The sequence below is a fragment of the Danio rerio genome, chromosome 18 (assembly GCF_049306965.1).
Source record: "Danio rerio strain Tuebingen ecotype United States chromosome 18, GRCz12tu, whole genome shotgun sequence".
NCBI lineage: Eukaryota > Metazoa > Chordata > Actinopteri > Cypriniformes > Danionidae > Danio > Danio rerio.
This window is the reverse complement of record NC_133193.1, coordinates 14,517,382-14,540,440: the sequence shown is the minus strand read 5'-3', so window position 1 is coordinate 14,540,440 and position 23,059 is coordinate 14,517,382. Positions and strand designations below refer to the sequence as shown.

The following is a 23,059-nucleotide window of genomic DNA, read 5'->3' as shown; positions in this document are numbered from 1 at the left end:
TGAATTAAAAGAAGAGATTTCCAAAAATTATTTTTTTAAAAAACAACCTTTGACTCCAATGTTAAAAAAAATGTTCACATGTTTGAACCCAACTTTATTTAATGTTTAGATTTCTGCGCTAATAATGTATGCAAATTAGTGCATTCTTAAAGAAATAATAATAAATAATTTGCATATTCAAACGTAACATTTTAGAAAATCAAATACTAAGTTTTTGTTAGAATACTAAAAATGTGTGCAATTTGTTCATGTGAACAATTAAAAATTAGGAATAACTGGAAAAATCTGGAAATAGACTTTTTGTTTTACCTATTCACCTGCAACCTGCCTTAAATTCACATTTAATTCAAAGCATTTTCTGCCGTATATTTGCATTGAGGATTTGTAAAGAGTAGCACCTGAATGTGATGGCATACGAGTCTGAATCCTCTCTCTGTCTGATGAGGAAGGCTCCGTCTCGAGGGATCCGCATTAGATAGTCCTCCGCCTCACCCCGACTCAAGTTACTGTAAAACCACCTATAGACAACAAAACCACAGCTTCATGTCAGTGCTGCGCCTGCAGATGCTTGTTTGTAAGCGTGAGCTTGACCACGTGCTCTTCTGCAGCCCTGTTGGCCGGGATGTGGTGAACACCATCAGGCTGTTTATGAGTGCCAAGCAGAAGAAGACCTAAAACAACACTCCGAAAAACAACACCTGCTGACGGACACAAACTCTGATTGTGAATGTACTGGCCTGGGATCATTTTTTGCGGGTCGTGAAAGTAAATATGCATTTATTTAAAGAGAGAGAGAGAGAGACAGAGAGAGAAAGAAAGAGAGAGATAATAGCAGAATAATAAGTAGAATAATTTGGTTAAATGCATGTAAATTATTAAAAAATTAACAAATTAGTAATCCGCTACAATACTGTTAGCCATTTCACAGTAATGCTTTTTAATTAATATAATGCTAAATATCTAGGCCTTAATAAACTATTACTGTTTATAACTATTAGACTTTAATCAATAAAGATACTGTACATATTTTACAATAATAATAGTAATTTACATAATCATATTCATAAAAATAAATGCATTATTATTATTATTATTATTATTCATGACAATAGTTAATAATATTAATATTAATTATGTTGTTAAGATTAAATTAATAAACATTTTAAAATACTACTTAACTGTATTTAACATTATTAAATGTTTAATATAATCATAGTCGGATAAATAAAATAAATTGCATTATTATATTTATTATCATCACTATTCAAATTCTGAATGCAAATAATATAATTTAATATAATAACAATAAAATAATAATAGTTATGAATTAAATCTATGAAGAAATATCACTGTATAATGTATAGAGTACACTGTAAACTGTATAGAGAACGGAGAATAATTTTATTCTATATAATCATAGTATGAAGAATTATTGACATTTTTAATTAATATTTGATCAAATAATAAAATTACAAAAATCAAAGAAAAATATCGCAAAAACTATTGTAAAGTAGAACAACTTTATTATGATAATATTATTATTATTATTATTATTATTATTAATAATAATAATAATAACAATAATTATAATAATAACACAAATTATACATATTATTATATTATATTTTATTATGATTTTTGTTATGTATATGTATATATTAATATTATTATTATTACTAATATTATTATTATTTTATCCAATAACAGTAAAATTACAAAACTAATATTATTGTTTTTTAAATGATAAAAGACTCATAACCTTTCACGAAAAACATGGTATAATATTTGAATCGAAAACATACTGTGTTGTCATGCATTATTAGACTTATTAAAATAATTATCAGCAAACTCCCAAGCAACTCTGTTTCATACACTTGCCAAGACCTATTTTTGTTATCATCGGGTTCATATGAATGTTAATTTTAGTCTCTGGTATCAAGTTTTGACTCACCCTTCCAACTGGTGCGTGTCTGGTTTAGGCACATATTCGGTGAGGCGCAGGTTGAAATCCTGACAGCGGAGCAGGTTGTCTCTGTAATAATAGATGAGAGCATACACGCTGGGGAAGTGCAGGTTTTCTGTCAGGAAATAAACTGTGTGTCCTCCTTCCAAGCAGGAACGGATTCGACAATGCTGAACTCGTCCGCTGCGCCTAGAAGCAGCAAACAGACAATTCTAGAAAAAAAATCTGTGCATGACCAAAGAATACAGTCATTAAAAAGAATCAATAGGGACATTCTTTTCATACAGGACCTTATGATATATATAGTGCTCAGCATATATGAGTACACCACTCACAAGTCTTTCATTTAAATACATTTTTTATAGGATGCTCTGCATTATATATGTGCATATACATACATTAGTTTAGTCAGTGCGAAAACCAAATCTGGAGCTTATCTAACAGAATAACTTACAATAACAGTTTATAAATTAGTAGCCCATTTTTTTATAGGGAAAATATTAAATAACATTTTCAAAAATAGCAATACAATTTTGTTAAAATGTTGTATTTTGTAAACTTTTTGCAATATTTTGTATGAATTGAAATGAATTTTGAAATTATCTTTCCATTTCTAAAAATGTTCTGTGACTAAAATATAATTTTAATAAATATCTCTGCTCAATAAATCTGCTTGGTTCAAATGCACTAATATGCAATATATTAGTTTTATATTACTAATATAAGTTACCTATATTCACGTAGAAATTGATTTAAAAAAATACTCATTTTCAGGTGGTGTACTCAATAATGCTGAGCACTGTATAACAATTATATGCTATCTATACAAATCTTCAAAAATATACAACATTTCCTTTAAAAAGACACTATAGTAGTTAGTCAAAGCATACTATTATGTCAGTTTAAACTTAATTTCTGTTTTTCCCCACTTATTTTTAATGTATCTAATAATACAGTTTGCTGTCATTTTAGTATTTTTTTTTCAATACATTAATTGATTGTTTAAAACAATAAGCAAAGTTCAAACAAATAGACAATTTTGTAAAAGAAAAGGGAAATAATTAAATTAGCAAATAGGATTTTTTGTATATACGAATATATAATTCAAATTAAATGTGACAATGTGTTTATTCTGTGGTTTTACCAAATCAAATATAATGTCAGGGTGATAAAAAAAGAGAAATGAAAATGTACTCACCCTCTAGTGGTTCCAAACTATTATTTCTTTCTTCTGTTGAACACAAAAGTAGAAATTTTGAAGAATGTTGGTAATCAGTACCCATTGACTGCCATTTTAGGGGACAAAATCTCTATAAAAGTTAACAACTGCGAGTTACCAACTCATTCAAAATATCACCTTTTATGTTCAACAGCAACCCCCAAAAAAGTAAACTCTAAAGGCTTTGAGGATGAGTACATTTTATTTTACTCAATTCATGATAACAATTAGATTTTTATTTTATTTTTCAAGATTTTCAGATCATTCATATTTTGTTTCTCTTAGTATAAGTATTCTATCCAGTCCCTCCAGGATTTCACCAAAAAGGCAAAACAAAACAGATTTTTAGCGACTAAAATGATCAATTAAGTGTCAAGTTTGCAGCAAATTTCACAGCATTTATTTTATTGTTTTTCTGAGAATATATACACAAATTGACACTTCTTAAATCTTTATACAGTTTTGGACCTTGACAATCATTGATTTCTGTAATTTATCTAAACAGAGAAACTAGACTTTACCACTAAAGCTGCTGTATCATATTTGAAAATTAAACCAAAAGGAAAATAATGCATCCGTGTTGTTGGACAGCTGTTTGAACACATTGGAGGACATGATGCAGAGCATACATGCTTACAGTATGTGTGTCTGTGTGTGTGTGTGAGCGAGGGAGGAAGAAAGAGAGAGTGGGGTTGGGGGGGGCTACACATATGACAACAGGATGCATATATATACAATATGTAGAAGTTTAGCAAGTGATAAACTCATGTGGCCTAGTTCAAACAGGCTTTGAATGTACGGTACGATAATGTCACATGACACGGATCACACGCTAGATGACAAGCGTGTATTAACAGCTTGAGGCTTTGTACACCCGGCACGCATTTTCTATTCATGAATACTTTGTTTTTAATGTTAAACTATACAGATGGTGCACTGTGGTGTGGCAGGAATTTGAACAGTGTCCCGACCATCCAAAATATGTGGCAATAAAAAACAATACTACACAAAATTTTGCGACATTTGCTTGATTGGAGAATCACAGAATTATGGAGGCTCTGTCTGTCTATATGATGATAAATGCTAACACTTATCACTTACTATATATATATATATATAAGCAATTCCGTGCAAATGTCGACTTTGCCATGAAAAAATTTTTTTCACCAAGTTACATAAAAAACGCAGAAACTGTTTCTGTAAGCAAGTATTTTACAGTACTTTAAAAATACTCATTAATGTCTCTGTCAGTGTTTTAAACTCTACTTTTTAATTTGCCAAAATAACACAAGTGGCAATTTCACAGCTGTCACATCCATAACGGAAAAGTGTCACATCCATAACGACACTTTTTCCTTATAAATTTGAAAATATTAAATAAAATAAAACCAATATTTGCAAATGCAAACAAACAAACATCTTCTTATATGAGATCTACATTACCAGAATGAAAGTGTGCAATCATTTACGAAGGTGTCACTCTCCCGAACCAGAAATGTTCCATCAACTCCACCCGATTCAGCACAGTATTCCTGCAGCAGTCTTTCTGCAGTCATTCGGCCCTCGGACATCCGGCCATGAAACCACGGCTCAGACTGATGAAGCTCCGTGCAAGACTGGACCGACTGAGAAGAAGTCTCAATCAGACTTCATTTGTGCCACTGTTAACCTGAATCTCATTCTGAAGTGCAGACTCACCTTTTCTTCCTCTTCATCATTCTCCTCCGCATAATAGAGCGTTTTATTCTCAATCACACAGTAGTGCCTGTACCACCTCTGAACACAAACACAGTTCAGCAGAAATGATAATATTAATAGTGATGAAACTGAAAGCCAAGATGAAACAATCAGAGAAGGAAGTTTAGAACCTCATCTATTGGATCCCAGATGAAGAGCTCTCCTTGCTTATCTCCTTTTCGAAGGTCCTTTCTGCCAAAGGTCTGATCGATGTTCAGTTTTTTGTGCTGTTAAAGAAACTCTGATTCAGAATTGTATAAAGAAAGGGATCCTAGTAAGTTTTTATACTTTCAATCTCTTTTAGTTAATAATGCTGTTGGAACTAGGGCTGCACAATATATCGATTCCAGGGCCAGAGTGGGACTTCTTTTCAGCCCTGGAGTTTCAAGCCTCGAGTTTCAAGACCGGCCCACCTCAGTTCACGACTATACTAAAAAACATCATTTCCAATTCAGTTTCTAATGAAAAAAACTGTTCTTCATCATTCTAGTCAGCAAAAAACAAGATTTTACTCCACTCGCAAATAATTTTGCTTGTTTTAAGGAAAAACTTATAATTTTGCCTTATTTCTTCTTTCTTTTGTCTTCTGACAAAACTGATCTACAATTTTTTAGATATTTGGACAAGAAACGAGACAAAGCAAATAAGTAAAGCATTTTTTGCATTGTGATTATTCAATTTCTGTACCTGAATACTGTTAGACTGCCCGGAAACCATCAAATAGTGCCATTTTAACTATCTTGTGAAACTGTATTCATATCGCAATATTTATTGCAGAAAAATAAAATATTGCAATATAAGATTTTTCCAATACCGTGCAGCCCTGGTTGGAACTATAAAATGATCTGCAAAGCACAAAGTAACTCCTAAACAAGTTATTTCTTACATCTTTTATTTTATTGCTAGTTAAGGTGTTCAAAAAATCGTTTCACTATATTTATTTGCAAATTTTAGATTTGGTAATCAATTTCTGACATAAATTATATCAAGTTTTGTGTTTAGCAGCCAAAGTATTGGTATTCGGTCTTTAAATGTAGTTCTTGGTTATCAGTATCGGCCAGAATTCATCATAATATTGCAGTTCTAGACATTGCCTTTCACAGACCTAAAAGAGAGATCAGTTTAGCGCTCATGTGATGTGCTTTTTGTGCTCGCACATTTAATCTTTGTTACCAGTGTTACCAACTATTTTCAAAGACAAAGCACTAAGCTCTGCCGAAAAAGTCGCTAAAAGTCGCTAGATTACAACATACATTAATTTGCATATTACTGATGTCATCACGTTCTACCGTTTTTGTTTGTTCAAGAGCCTATGGTTAATAAAGGAACATTTATATAATATAGATGTTTATTGAATTTGCAGTATTTCCCAGGGATAATAAAGTTTAGAAACTGCCACTAAAATATCTGATTGTAAACAAGAAATGAATAAATGGTCAAATTAAATTATTTAAATAAGGGAGAAGCAGATTGGTTTGTCTCTAAAATAGAAATATCTCACACCGGTGCTAAATCATTTACTGTCAGTACGCAGAGGAGTGATCTGCTCTCAGGCTGCAGGTAGGAGAGACTCATAAATAAGGACTGGGCCGCATGTCAGTGCTCTGAGGCGGGGGAAGGGCTGATGGCATCACCTGCAGCTCGTTGATAAGAGTAATGACGGTACAGTATGGACACATGAGAGTCTACAAAAATCTCCAGTAACACACAAAGTCGCTAGATTTGTCGCTAGTCGCTTTTTAAAAATTTGTCGCTAAGAGGGTTGTTAAGTTGCTAAGTTGGCAACACTGTTACATTTAATACATTTTAGAGCAATTATTGATCTTTTTGTGCAGGATTATTTGTTAGCTTTTCACTCTTTTGAATTGTTTTCCTAGGTACCTATGTTTTTTCAAGTGTGATGAGTTTGAATCGATTCAGTGTTTGTTTGCTAAAAATTTGCTATAATATATCAAGAGCTTAAACCGACAAGACTTTAAAATGCATTTAAGTGTGTTGTTTGTTGCTGCTAATGCACAAGCTGTAAAGGCACCGCCCTCTACTGAAAAAGGGGTGTGGAGCAACAGCTCATTTGCATTTAAAGAGACACACAAATGGAGTGTTTTTGCTTCCGGACAATTTACTGGCCATTGACAGTGCGGTATAGTTAATAATCTGTGGTTTAATTTGAGCCAAATTTCCACAGACAGATTCTGGGTACACCTTACAATACATCGAATAAAAATAATCATAATACAACCCTTTCATTCTTTATGAAAAATCTATCATTTGTTTGCATTAATAACATGCAAAAAAAAGTTGCGTTATCTTGTTGTCAGAGGCAAAGGTATAGGTTGGAGCACACATTCTTTTTCAAGTCTGCAAAGTTGTTTAAGCAAATAATTTTGATGATAGATTTTAGCTCAGGGACCTAAAAACATGTTAGTCCAGTTATGCAATCACATGATTTGCCAAAACAGCTTTGAGGAACTGCTTTTCGAGGAATTTATTTGTTACATCCGTTTCCATTGTAGTTTATTTGAAGGTCTTTCTGTATAATTGTGCACAAATTATCTATTCATGTATTTGCAATCCACGTGATATCCCAAAATGCAAATTAAAATTATGTGAATATAAATATGGCTAGAGGTATGTGTCACATTGCAAACAGAAAGAGCTTTTTTACCTTAATGATGATCTTGCCCTTGAGCTGGGTTGGTGATGGCAGTTGTTCTGCTTCTGGTTCCAGAGGTTCCATCAGGATTTTGTCCTGGAAAACATCTTTGAACACCTGAGCCATCATTTTCTGTTGCTTGACGTCACAGTGTTCTTCTATGGACAGCACCACAGGATACCTGACAACAGTGGACACCGAAAACAATTTGCATTTCCAGAAATACGAAAATGGTATGTAAATAGCTTGTTATTTTTATTATCATGAGGAATACCAGTAATTGTATTCACAGTTGTTTAAGTACCCAATGGTACTGTTAACTAGTAGCTTTTTACTTGCCTATTATTAAGATATTACTGTTTATTAGTACTTATAAAACTTTTTGCATCAAAACTATTTTTTCCTACATCCCTAATACCAAAATCATTTACCAATATCAAAACTTTTACATTAATAGTTATTTACTATTAATACTGTTAACAAACAGCAAATTAGGAGTCTATTAAGACAAAAGTCATAGTTATTGGTTATTAATACTGAGAATTGTACATTAATACTGTGTATAAAAATAACTGAATTACCATAGGCATGCAAGTCATACTTATGCAAGTCACATTTATTCTCCAAATCAAATAAATCAATGAATAATAAAATCTGCCAGTGCATAAAGAAAATGAAGGCTATTTTAGGAACATTAAGATTTATATAAATTGTGATTGCAATTTAATTAGAAATGAGAAAACCCAAAATACTTACTTCAACCCAAATTTGTTATATTTAAGACATTATTGCTACAACAACGCAAACTTAAGGGGAGAAACTAGCTTTTTACTATATAAATTGTGTGACAATCCAAAAATAAATCCAAAAATAAATGTAAATCATTCATTCATTTTCTTTTTAGTTTAGTCCCTTTATTAATCAGGGGTCGCCAAAGAGGAATGAACCGCCAACTTATCCAGCATCTGTTTTACGCAGTGGATGCTCTTCCAGCCACAACCCAACACTGAAAAAAACCCATACACACTCATTCACACACATACGGCCAATTTAGCTCATTCAATTAAACTATAGCGCATATCTTTGGACAGAGCACCTGAAGGAAACCCACATGAACACTGGAGAATATGCAAACTCCACACAGAAATGCTGTGAGGCAATTGTGCTACCCACTGCGCCACCAGGACACTCAATATACAGTTGAAGTCAGATATATTAGTCCTCCTTTGAATTTTTTATTTTTTTTGGTAGAATATACAGTAACTAGGACGTGTTCTTGAAAGGCTTTGTAAAACTGACCCACTTAACACAAAACAACACAGAAAAAGTGTTTGTGTATGTGTTTGACTAACTCAGATGTTGCGAAAGCGTGATCATTGATGGCCTTCACCACATCTTTAAACTTTATCTTGGAGGTTCTGGTCCAGCCGTGATATATAATAGGTTCCTCTGGACCATTCCAGCAGTCCACTGAAATAAAGAAAGCAACATGAACATGAACACTTAGTTTGACAGAATAATAAATAATATTTTATTAAGAATTAGTGAGATCCACTGACATTCAACACAGCGACAGCCCAGCCTCAGACAGCGCACATACGCTTCTGTTGAAGACTCACTACGCAGCTGATCTCCAGTTAAATATCTGTGAGCAAAAAAAAAAGAGCAACACATAAAGTAACACAGGAAGTAGATGACGATGAGGAGAAGCAGCATGAAGAGCAGCAGCACTGACGTGTTGTGAGACGAGTTGATCCAGTAGTGAGACAGAGGATTGTTCATGTCCAGTGGGCAAATCTCGGAAAACTTGTCATCCCAAATTTGGTTTTCTTTGGAGAAGAGAAAACTGAGGAACTGAAGAGACAGAAACACGTCAGCTACCAGTATAAATGAATATAAGATAAATAAATCTGTCAAGAAGCTGTACCTCTTCAAGGATAAATGCAGGATCATTGGTTTCCCTCATGGTGTCGTCGATGAAGATGGTCATTAACTCTCGGACTTGATTCAGATTGTTAGCCCAAGTCTCCTGCAAAATACAGCATTTTTAATAACAGTGAGTGTCTGAATGAAGCAGGTATACAGTAGTTGACAATCTGTGTTTTGTGGTTTACAAGGACAGTTTTTTTGTAGAATGACATGGGTATGACCTAGTTGTACACTTTTACAGTGGTTTACGAGGACATGCCTGATGTCCTTGTAATTCTGAATGCTTAAAAATTATACTTAAAGTTTCTGACATTCAAATTTGGCCACAGGTTTTCTGTGAGTATTGGGTTTAGGGGCTAGGTTATATAACTGTATTGTATTGGGCTATATATTGTATTATGCTTTTTACTGTATAAAATACATTACGCCAATGGAAAGTCCCTGTAAATCACCAATATCAACATATACTGTACATGTGTGTGTGTGTGTGTGTGTGTGTGTGTGTGTGTGTGTGTGTGTGTGTGTGAGAAAGATGAACAGACATGAATATTTGTCAGCCTTACTCTTTGCTGATATAAAAGGAACCTTTGGAAATCACTGAGTTGAATAGGCTGATCACCATTACTGCAGATAAAAATATAGAAAACACATAACATTAGTAGAATATATTACATGTTTATAAAGATTATTGAAAAAATGAAAATTTAATTTCTTACCCCAGTATGAAAGCACACGTCTCCTTTTTAAACTCATCTAAAATCTAACAAGACCGACAACATAAATTAATTATGATACACAATCAAAAATAACTGTACAGATTTTAACATTGTTTAAAAAGCTTGTTTAAATATATGCTATTATTTTAAGCTTTTCATTCATCAAAATTTACAGAAAAAAACTATTTTGATGCTGAAAATTCTATTTAAAAAATAATTATATAAAATAAAAAAAATAATAATAATTGACATCTTAAAATATATTGTAAAAATCCTTTTTAATTGCATAATATAGAGTTTACATTAGTTTATATTCATGTAGGAGAAATATATATTTTAGGTAAAAAAAATAAAATTGCTCTACTGCAAATTATTGTAGCAGTACTGTATTCAAATAAATGCAGTTTATTTAAATGACATGTTAATATATATATATTGCAGGCACGTAGCCAGGGGGGTTCGGGTGGTTTGGAAGAACTCTGTTAGCTGTTGCTTCAGTGTGACTTCAGCTAATCAGTTTTGGCCAATGCTAAAAAATATTTTCATTTTACAATCTGACATAGGAGAAGTCGCTACTGCATTGTTTTTAAAACAGAGAAAACCTTTTACATGTAACTTTTATTCTAAATCTTTTCAAGACCTATTCTTGGAACAAAAAATGAGCAATAATAAGGTGTGAAGCACCAAAAGCGGCTAGTATTAATATTGATATGATATATTGATAAATATATGATTAATTTTGATAAATAATATTGATTTGAACACTACTTTGTTTATTGTTGTTATCCAAGAATTTTTAAATGTAATTTTTTAGAAGAAAAATTGTGAAACTACATTATTATTACTTTGTTTTAATTTTTTTTTTTAAATTTAAATGGCCAAATTCTGACGGGGAAAGGTTGATTGTGCTGGCCAGTTTGTTATTTGCCTAATAAATGACACAATAGGCTACAGTTTCTAATTTAAAACTTTAACAGATTCCTTTTTTAATAATATATGATGTAATAAATTTGTATTTTAAAAATGAGTAGTATTTCACATTTATTTATCATAAATCTTTCGGAAGTATTTTTGGTATATTAAAAAGTGTGGTTATGATGACCATCCAACAAGGTAATGCAGCTAAAAATAGTGCTTAAAATGTATTTTAATCTCTTAATTAAATAGAAAAAGATAACTGCAAAAAGGTCCACTTTTTGAGAAAAAATAACCATTCCTCTTACCAGGCTGGCTACGAGCCTAACAATCTTTTGTTTTTTCATTGTAAAATTTCACTATTTTAGTATAGTGTTTTTATTATGCTATTTGTATAGACTAAAATGTATATAATACTGTTTGCAAATGTCCATTCTTCTTGAGAATAGTTTTAACTTTATTTAAATAAAAAAATACAGCACTGGCAGTAGAAATGTCTATAAAAATATTTTGAACAAATTGCATTTAACTGTAACTGCATTACATACAGAGCTAAACTGCACTCTTACCGACTTTTGGTTCTCAAATATCAAAGAATTGTAAAATTTGTGAAATTGCTCAAAATCCAGGACCTCCTTCTTTGCTCCCAATGCCTGAAAGAAAATATTTGAAAACACTAATATTGAGTTTTACAAGAAAATATTACAACTTGTGTATAAACACAGACCATTATCCAAACCTAAGGGAAGATAAAGTTCCTGCTCTGCAGCCCTACAATTTTCCATAAGATGCAAAGCATGTACAGTACTTCCGTTAAGATAATGTATACAATGTTTCATTCATACCGCAAATTTGTCCTTCAAAAAGCGTCCACAAGGTACTTTAAAGTTCATCTGTGGCAAAAGGGACTTCAGCTCTTTCATGGTGATGCTGTGAGAGATGGAAACAGCGTGAAGGAAGAAACAGAAACTACAGTGATACCGGTGGAAAATATATGAAAGAGAAAGAGGAGAACCTGTTTTTCTTCGTCTGATCAACTGAATACATCTGTTTCCTCAGCCAACTACAGAAGAGAAAAAGAAACCAGTACATGATTTGTTTTACAGATTAAGGATACACTATCTGTAAGTGTGTGTACCTCTCTATAATCTCTGGTGTGTGAGCTGCCAGTGTCTCATCTCTGAGTAACTCCAATCCTGTCAGCCATTTTTCTGCATCTTCCACCGAATCAGCTGTGAAAAAAACAAACAGCGTTAGCTAGCTTTTGCTCCTCTGATTTAAGGACTACATCAAGTTCTTCATTTGACGGTCAATTTTAACCAGCAAAGAAGAGAATACATGTTTTTCACAAGTAAGCAAAATGCATTTCTATAAGCCTTAAAGGGTAAATAAACTGATTTTACAACTCCACTAGAGTTAAACCGTTTGTCATTTTGCCATTTTTTAATGCGATCTTCAGGACTGGAGGGAGCACTTTTAGCTTAGCTTAGCGTAAATCCTTGAATCCGATTAGAACATTAGCATCTCTCTCAAATTGAAAAAATGTTTTGATAACTTTTGTCATTTTAAAGCTTGACTCTTCTGTATTTACATCATGTACTAAGACCGACATAAAATGAATGTGTGCTATTTTCTGGGTTGATGTAGCTAGAAACTATACTATTTATAATTAAGCAACCTTGCTGCTGTACCATGCCTGCAGGCACAATGATTTTAGGCACAGTGTTAGCTAGCTTTTGTTCCATTGATTTAAGGATTCCATCAAGTTCGTCATTTGACAGTCATTTTTAACCAGACAAAGAAGAGAATACTTGTTTTTTCACAAGAAAGCAAAATGCATTTCCATAAGCTTTAAATGAATGATTTTTGGGCAAATAGACTGATTTTACAACTCCACTAGAGACTGTGTGTCATTTTGCCCTTTTTTAATGCATTCAGCCAATCTTAAGGTCTGAAGAGCACTTTTAGCTTAGCTTAGCATAAATCATTGAATCAGATTAGACCGTTAGCATCTCTCTCGAATTTCAAAAACATTTTGACAATTTTTGCATCTTTAAAGCTTGACTCTTGTGTATTTATATTGTGTACTAAGACTGAAGGAAAATGAAAGGTTGCAATTTTCTAGGCCGATGTACAGTAGCTAGAAACTATACTATATAACCAAGCAACTTTGCTGCCATACCATAGCTGCAGGCACAATGATATTACCCACAACATTAAACAAATGCTAAGTTCTTCATTTGACAGTCAATTTTAACCAGACAAAGAAGAGAATACCTGTTTTATTTAACAAGAAAGCAAAATGCATTTACATACTGTAAGCCTTAAAAGAACGTTTTACTTTTTTGGGTAAATGGACTGATTTTACAACTGTACTAGAGTAAAACTGTTAAACTGACTGCAAGCCCAATGATATTAAGCAATGCCTGAAAATAGTCCCCAGCTAAGTAAAGCCTGGTTTATACTTCTGCGTCAAGTGACCGGCATAACCAAAAGCGCATGCAACGCGCGTAGCTGTGCATTTATACTTCTGCGCGCTGTCTCTGTTGGTCTGCATTAACACTTCCAAAACGCTAGTTGGCAGTGAGGTGTTAATGTGTCTCTGTATCGAGTTTCTTCGCCTGTGTTTTGTTCTTTCTGACCGCTTCTGGGATGTACAAGTGGTTCAAACTCGCTCATTTTGAGGCAGGAACCGGCGGACATGCAACAACTTTAACTATGAGGTAAACACTAAACAAAACTTTCCATCCGGAGCTCCTTCACGGGACTCCACACTTGTAAACAATCGCTCCATCGGGCTCGCACAACTCGCACGGCTCTCGGCCCCGCCCAGACTCGTCAGCGATACCAAGCGGACCAATCACAGAGCTTGCGTTGCGTTGCGCGTCGTTGCGACGTTTAGTTACACTTTTTGAGAGGTGCATGTCAGAGACGCTGACGGCCACGGCGTAGGGCTATGAGTGCGTTTGACGCAGAAGTATAAATCAGCCTTTATTAGGTGGCAAGTAGGCAGCGTAGCATATCATGTGCTTTACAGTATGCTGTATAGTGTGGATGGAAATCATTTTTCTGAAATGCGGCAAAAAAATGCTAATATGGCCAATAATTTTTTTTATGGTGAAAAATGCACCAGCGTACAATGAAATGGCAGTGGTTTTACAGAGGTTCAGAGAGAAACCTTGGCTAGGATCTTTTTCAAAATTCTAGGACTTTAGAAAACTTTTATCAAATGATGCTAAATTTCTGTAGCGCCACCATCAGGCTGACGCAGGCCTATGTGATGTAGTAAACAAGGTGGATACTTCCATCCGTCAAACTATCAACTTACAGTTTGGTCTGCCAAATCAATTTAAGGGCAGAATGGGGGTCTTTAAAAGCCCATACAATTATTATAGCCTCTCAGCACTAGGTACATGAATTAAACGAAAAAAAATGATTAATCGTGTTAAATTATAAATACATGTCAAGTGCATTATATTTGATAAAAGACTTTAAACCAGCTGTGCCTATGAAATACTATTTATTTTCATTATGTACATTATTTCAAAGTTTGATTCTGTTGAGGTGGCAATTTTGAAAGCATTTCTTAAATTTGTTTATACACAGTTTGACCAAGGTAAGGCAGAACTTTAAAAAAAAAAACACATTTCTATTGTACACAGATACACACAGTTTGACCATGTTAAACCATTTTAAAAGTGCAGTTTTAACATGTTGATGCAGTAAGTTCTTTAGTACGCAGAGACACTAACAGTTAACAGTTATTCTGCAATAACTGACATGATCAAACTGTGCGTTTTGGTGAAATTAAATTACGCAAGTTTTGTGTAGCTTACATATATCATGATATATGGTGTAGCATAACACGTGACATATGATGGAATTAAATTTGCGGAGATTTTTTTAAACAATGGTAACTTACAATGTGTAATATGTACAAGAGGATTCACTTACCTCCCAGACTGAGAGTGTTGAGAACAAACTGAGAGCCGTAGAATATGGTAAAGCATGTGTTTGGGTCTGTATTTCTATCTTTGTGGTCCTTGAAGCGATCAAATTCTTTGGAGTTTTTTCCTGGTCGTACTTCCCGGATTTCAAAAATGTCCACTGCAAAAGTGAGATACATGATAAGATTACAGTAATAAATCAAGTAGATCAAGTTAGTGTTGATGTTGTTGTTACTACATCCTAATTAAAATATTTTCTATTACTTGAAATCAAAGTTGATAAATAAATAAAATAAAATATAATTTGTGATGGATAATTGTATTGAAAACATTGCGTATGAAAACTAAAGCTGATTTACTAAAATGACTGAAATATAAAAGTTCAAAAAGACATTTAGGCAAATAATAATATTGCAAATAAAAAAAATAAAATAAAAAATAATAATTAAAACTTAAATATATATTATATTTAACTTTAGTCAATATATTGAATAAAGTTTATATTTACTAAATATATATTATAATATATATTTTTGTGTTTTAAACTAAATATGTCATTACATATATAAAAAAGGGCATAGCAAAGTGCTGGGCATATTATATCAAAACTTTCAAAAATGTAAATAAAGTAAAAGCTTTCACAGTTATGAGCAAAAGGAGCAACAGACTGATTAGGTGGTGAGGAGAAAAAATAGGGTTCATCAGTGTTTGTAGTGACTGTGCAAGTGCCACCTCAGAGGGTGAGAAAGGCGGGTGTGATGGATCTACATTTACTGACAATAGACATTGAGTCTACTGGTCACACCACTATAGTCTTTTCCTACATGATCATGTTACATCTTATTTTCCTTCGGTTGACACTAAATAACTTTTTAATGTTGCAAACTTGTATCTACTACATTTCACTCTTCCTAATGACTTTACATTTCAGTTGAAAAGTTTGGTAAAAGTACTTTGTTTTTACTGATAAATTCATAATTTGGTCAAACATACTAATTAGATTGTAAATTGTGCATTATTGTGTAGCACAACTGTTTCCAACCTTCATAACAATAATACAAAAGTGAACAAAATGTGCTCAGAGGTAGCTTAAATGATGTGTCAGTGCTCTTTTGGTGAGGGATTCATCAGTATAAACTGCTAAAGTCAGTTCAAGGCACTCAAAAAATTGGGACAAATATATTTATACAGGCTTTTGAATATTTTTTCCACATTTTTTGAGTGCCTTAGACTGACGTTTGCTATTTAATATTATTAATAACACATTTGATTATCAGATTTCATATTCTATAGAAAAATAGATTGCTTTAAAAATGTAATGTTGATATATAGGTCAAGGACAAAAAAGGCATTAAAACAAAATATTTATCTTGTTATTTCAGAATTCAGTATTTATATTTCTGCACATTTATGCTTTGGTAGATTGATTGTTCTGTTTGATTAAGGGTTTTTTAGTGAAAAAAAATGGCTATTATAATTTTTTGTATGATTTACCATACTAAAATGTCATTCAGTGTAAAACTGTTTTTAAAACAAAAAAAAAATGCTGTGCAGCCACAAAACATACTAATTATTATTATAATTATTATATACTAAAATATACTCATTATTTTATTATTATTACATGAATTATTACATACCTAAAATTAATGGTTCTATTTTGCAACCCTCTTTCAAACCATTAGGCTTTATCTATTTATCAGCAGGTTTTTACACTTCTGGCTTCAGTACTGAGTAAACTAATGTACAGTTGAAGTTGGAATTATTAGACCCCCTTTTTTTCTTTTTCAAATATTTTACAAATGATGTTTAACAGAGGAAGGATTTTTTTCACAGTATGTCTCGATAATATTTTTTCTGCTGGAGAAAGTCTTATTTGTTTTACTTTGACTAAAATAAAAGCAGTTTTTAATTTTAAAAGCCATTTTAAGGTCACAATTACTAGCCCCTTTAAGCTATATTTTTTCCAATAGTCTACAGAACAAACCATCATTATACAATAACTTGCCTAATTACCCTAACCTGCCTAGTTAACTTAATTAATATAGTTAAGCCTTTAAATGTCACTTTAAGCTGTTTAAAAGTGTCTTGAAAAATATCTAGTCAAATATTCTGTATTATCATCATGGCAAAGATTTAAAAAAAATCAGTTATTAGTGATGAGTTATTGAAACTATTACGTTTAGAAATGGGTTGCAAAAATCTTCTCTCCGTTAAACAGAACTTGGAGAAAAAAATAAACAGTGGGGCTAATAATTCTGACTTCAACTATTTGTATATTTATATATGGAACGCAAAGATATTTGGTTGAACACATTTAATTGTGAACACACTTCATAATAAAGTATAATTTTTAATGTCTAAATCAAATATTATAATATACATCCTACAGCTTAAATGGCAAAGCAGGACACATTTCAAATAAAACACACAGCCTAAATCCCTTAAAAAGTGGGCACTCACACACTCCTTCAGTCTTGTTGGCGGTGCGTGACCAGGCCACCTGCCGCGTCTCCATAATGACCTGCACCGTGAGTCTCTCTATCCTCTGCCTGTACACCGTCATCACTATCCCCATCTCCAAGTCCCGCTTGATGAGGCTCTTCTTGTACTCGGTCAGGTCTCCCTGATGAGCGCGACCCGCCATCTCTGCGTCCGGCCACACACTGACAAACACAACACACACGACCACAGGAAGACAATCACCGAAATATGACAGGCAGGAGGTGCGCTATGGTCACATGCTATTAATGTAGACACTTATTTGGCACATTTGCTCTCTGTGCTGAATTATATAGCAAACAAAAGTCTGTACTTTGAATATCAAAGCACGCAGGTCAGGTTCCTATTCAAATTTGTCAAGATACTGCATGGATCTAATCAAATATTAAATAAATGGTTCACCCAAAAAATGGAAATTCTGTCATGTCGTTTTAAAAACCAGTAGGACTTACTTTCTTCACTGGGTAACAAAAAAGTTAGTGTTTATTATTATTATTATTACTCTATAGTGCCATAAACAAAGGCAAACTGTTAAAGTACAATGTTCATGGATTGTAAAACAGTTTTATTGGTAGGATACTCTTATGCTTAGAGATATTTATCATCTATGGTGATGTAGGAATTGCTGTTTTAACAGTGTTCAAACTGACAATAAGTGTTACCACTTTAGTATAGGGACAATGTAAAACCCAAAAAGTTAAGGCAACTCAAACAGTTTGAGAAAACCAATTGCAACAAACCAAAATGGATGTAAATAGATCATGAACATGAAAAGAATATGCATGCTAACATGCAGTAAGATCTATACAAGTTCATTCAGTCTATATTAACAGTCTTTTGATTTTAGGAGAATTAAAGTCTGAGTGAAATCAAAATTTACTTGATTTCTTAACATGAATAATTCATCCATGCAAGTTAATCCACTGAAAAAAAACAGCTTGTTTAATAAAAAATACAGTTTACTTCATGTTTATTTCTATACCACTTTTACAATGTAGACTGTGTCAAAGCAGCCTAACAAAGAAGTTCTATTAAATTGAAAAAGTGTCAGTCCAGTTTTCAGAGTTTAAGTTCAGTTTAGTTCAGTTCAGTGTGGTTTAATTTTCACTCTTGAAAGTCCAAACACTAAAGAGCAGATCCATCGATGCGCAGCTACACAAGTCCTAAACCAAGCAACAAAACTTTACCAATTGACAAAAGTGAAGAAAAGAAACCTTGAGAGAAACCAGGCTTAGTTGGGCAATAACCAACCATAATAACCAATCTAACGATATTCTTCAACTCTAGGATTGCAGTGCTACTCTGATGATGTTAGTTTGATGGCTTGGCTGAAATATGCCAAGCCACACCCCTCTAAATATTAGTTTGCTAATAGTCAAGGATGAGAGGAGGAGCATAGGAAAAAATCCACCCCTACTCAATATTCCTTTTTTTCTATTGGAACTACATCAACGTACTAAATTACCAAAACTCTGCAGCAAGACTTTTATTTCAGTTTGTTGATATACTTCCAACTGAAACTGAATATTAAGTAGGGGGCAGAGCTTTCTTTTGCACATCATTCCTTCGAATCAAACTAAAGTTAAGAGAGGGTATTAATATGCAGTTGCTAAGGAAGCCCTCAGTTGGCACCAACAGAAGGACCACTACTCCAAATGCAGAAACAAATAGTGAGACTTTAATTGAAGACTACCAAAACAAACACCTTTTTTAGTGAATAACTTGCACAGATTAATTATATTCACCTTAGGAATAACAATGCAAGCTAGCTAAATAAACGTTGCTCATTTTGATTTCAAGCAAGCTTTAAAGTGCCGTTTTTGAGCACTAGAATCCTTGAGGGATGTAAAAAAACATAATAAAGGGGTAAATAAGGGAGAACAAAAATAGTGAGGTGCCTTAAGAGGATTTGTCTGTTATTTACAGCCATAATTAGCATAAGGTTTGACTCCTTCTTGATAACATGTCAGTTTTTACTAATGTGGTTTAAATGTGCAGCAGTTCAGGCAGCAGACATAAAGTAGTTCAGTGGGCAGTTATGTTATTGTTTGGGAACTGTAAACCTGACTGAGATACTGATTCAATTCTTGAAATTGATCACAGTTTGCGTACTATCCATAATAATTTTCAAAAATAGAATTATTCATTCTTACATTTTTCAGCTTTGTCCCTTTATTAATCAGGGGTCGCCACTGCAGAAAGAACCACCAACTTATCCAGCAACTTATCCAGCAGATGCCCTACCAGGCGCAACCCAACACTGGGAAACACCCATACACACTCTTTCACACAAATTTAGCTTATTATTTAACCTGTAGCGAATGTCTATGGACTGTGGAGGAAAACGGAGTACCCGGAGGAAACCCACACGAACATAGGGAGAACATGCAAACTCCACACAGAAATGCCAACTGGCCCAGCCGAGGTTTGACCCAGCGACCTTTTTGCTGTTATATTATTTTGTTATATTTAACTGTCATTGACGGGTCTAAACCAGGAACCAGCAAAAACACACTCAGCTAAAGATTGATAAATTGTTATTATCCCCCAAATCAGCTGTTGAAAGATTATATTTTGTCCATAACACACAGCCCTAGATAAGAGGCAGCTTCAGTGGTGCAAATTTAGATGTACAGAAATTGATTAAAATATAATCACACACAGGTATTTTAAACTATACATTTTATTCAGATACTTGTATCTACATATTAATTACATAGTATCAATTATTCATTTTAATGTCACTATACATAGTAGTTGATGTAACTTAAGTTAAAGTGGGAGCAAAGTTTTAAAATTTTGGTTTATTTATTGGCTTTTTCTTTGTTTGTCCATTTAATGTTTCAGACATCATTTTATTCCACTATATCACACCTTCATTATTATTCAGAATTTTGCTTATTCCTGTGGCTTGACCAATGAAAACTTGATTAATAAATATGTTTTGATTTTTTTTTCCATCATCAATTTTATATTTTTTGCTGAACTTTTGTGGATTTTACAGTTATACATTCTTACACAACATCAGCTTTAATGTCGAGAGCAAAAAAACTTCCTTTACATATGTTGCGGGGTTAAAGAAGAACAATGCCCTATCATGCATTGCAGCTCTGATAAAAGAAATTATCACCCCCTAATAAGAAATAGCACCACCATTATTATCGGTGACTAACAGTCCACCTTTCAGAAACATGTCCGTTTTCCAGCCTGCTGAACCATGGCAAGCAAAACAGATGTTTCATGTTCCCCATAGAAGCCAAAATTTGCATTGCAAATAAGTAGCAGAGTAGGGTGGAAGTGTCCCAAAGCAAGTCCCTCTTAAAAAAGTAATGCATTAACCCAGCAAAATCAATGTAGTTTCCATCCAGAAACCTTTGAACATCACCCACACCTTCCATTCTTCCATTTTAAGCTGATGTATGAAAGAGAGAGAGAAACCTCTCGCTTTTTTCTGACATTTAAACACAAGCATCAAGATAAAAAAAACTCTGACTAACAAACCAACAACAACAACAAAAAATAATAATCAATTGTAGTTTGACACAAATGTGGACAAGATAAGAATAACTGAAGATTACACCTAAAGTGCACAGTGTTTCTCTTTACCGTTGTAATAACAACAAAACGTAATAGTTAACTTTGACAGTAAAAAGACTGTAAAGACAGTACACAATTTACATTTTTTAACTGTACAGGAAAGGTTTGTACTGTAATTATTGTGCACTGTTGCAAAAAATAACTGTTTTCATATCGAAGATGAATTAATGAGCTTATATATCGAGTTTATAAAACTTCTTAAACTTGATCACTGTGTATTTAACAAAAAACGTAGGCCTTAAACCCAAATGCATGATACATACAAGCATACATACATAAACAACTACAGTAGCAAGCTATAATATCTAAATAACACTACTCACCCAAGTTTGGAGAGGAATTTCAATGACCGCTTCGATAACCACCTGCTGCAATCAAACGAATTCTCATGATAGAAATAAATCAATAATACAGTATTGAGGAAAAATCTCTCTATGATCAGTCTAGTTTCAATGTGGTCAGTTCCTCTATTCGCTAAGCACAAGGAAGTGAAGAGAACATTATGAGAATTAAAAAAAAATCCGGAAGCAAAATTATCTATGCAAAATCCCCTGGGAAGAGAGGGCGATGTGTGCAAAGTCCTGCTAAACTAGCGTGCCCTCGTGCCTGAGAAGATATATGCCAAAAAAGCTACTTATGGATGTAGACGAAGCGATTATAAACGATGGGTGTTCAGGTTGAGGAAAGTCGCATGTTGCCATTTTCGACGTCATCATGACATCACGACGTCCTTCACCCTCTCGTTTGTTGTTTTATTTTCAGAAACAGAATTTATTTAATAACTTACTTACAAGTATGATTCTACGTACAAGCTGAATGCCTTATAGCAGCGTTTTTAATTATGCGCGCTTTACAGATAACGTTACAGTTTGAAACTGTGTGAAAATGAAAGCACCTGTTGTTGGCGGCTGGGCGCTGGCTGTGAGGGAATTTGGTCGAGTTATTTTAATATACCACGGTTTGTTGTTTCATCACCCAAGCTAGTAAAGAAGCATCTTTTGTGGCATGTAAATGTGGTATTTTGCAGTCTCCTGTTTTTCTTGTTTAGCCTCACTTTCTAGTGTATTCCTGCTATTCATTTGCATTTAGAATGCAGGAAAGGTTAACAGACGAGAAGCTGTTGGGTTACATACTGTATATAATCTGTATGCAAAACTGCATTATAATATGGAAATTAATATATCATGTTCACTTTAAAATGGGTATCATTTATTAACTGATGAAACAAGCATGGCTGATATTTATAATATGCCCTGATGACCAGCAAGCAATAAACAATTCCTAATATATAAAGAGATAATTGTTTCTCAGTACATATGCTGGATAAGTTAGAGGTTCATTCCACTGTGGCAACCCCTGATTAATAAAGGGACTAAGCCAAAGGAAAATGAACGAATGAATGATAAGGAGATGCTTGCTGGGAAGTCAGGTAGGTCTGTGACTAACGGAGCAACAGTTTAAAGTTCATTACAGTGGTTGTCTACATTTTATTACTTTATTAATTGATATGTTCTTCAATGTTTCTGTGGGGCATCATGGTGGCGCAGTGAGCAGCACGATGCTAAAACATGCTGTATAAGTTGGCGATTCATACCAGTGTGGCGAACCCTGATTAATAAAGGGACTAAGCTGAAAGCAAAATGAATGAATGAATGTTTCTGTGGTAATTGTGACTAGGAGAACTTAAGAGAATACAAAACTTCATTTTAGATTTTTTTTCAAAGAAATGCACATGTACAAATGTACAGTTCAGCAGGTGTTTTTAGAATCAAACAATCAATTTTGAATACATTTAATTTTCCATTTAATAAGTAAATCTAAAGCTCTAAGATACTGAAGCAGGGCAGGGAGAAATATTACTTTCTTCTCAGAATTGCTAGA

General features: G+C 33.4%; 1 protein-coding gene across 1 annotated transcript in view; it reads right to left on the bottom strand.

The window, feature by feature from the left end:
• The window catches only part of plcg2 (phospholipase C, gamma 2), a 38,437-nt gene extending 16,575 nt beyond the window's left edge, over positions 1–21,862 (bottom strand). The window contains 19 exon segments of the mRNA NM_001044968.1: positions 399–518; positions 1,952–2,152; positions 4,626–4,807; positions 4,881–4,958; positions 5,051–5,146; positions 7,585–7,753; positions 8,925–9,042; positions 9,132–9,217; positions 9,308–9,426; positions 9,500–9,601; positions 10,065–10,125; positions 10,218–10,261; positions 11,702–11,785; positions 11,978–12,062; positions 12,148–12,195; positions 12,271–12,364; positions 15,087–15,239; positions 17,543–17,745; positions 21,502–21,862. Coding sequence (NP_001038433.1) covers positions 399–518; positions 1,952–2,152; positions 4,626–4,807; positions 4,881–4,958; positions 5,051–5,146; positions 7,585–7,753; positions 8,925–9,042; positions 9,132–9,217; positions 9,308–9,426; positions 9,500–9,601; positions 10,065–10,125; positions 10,218–10,261; positions 11,702–11,785; positions 11,978–12,062; positions 12,148–12,195; positions 12,271–12,364; positions 15,087–15,239; positions 17,543–17,726 — 2,024 coding nt within the window. The 5' untranslated portion in view covers positions 17,727–17,745; positions 21,502–21,862.
• Positions 21,863–23,059: the final 1,197 nt, after the last annotated feature.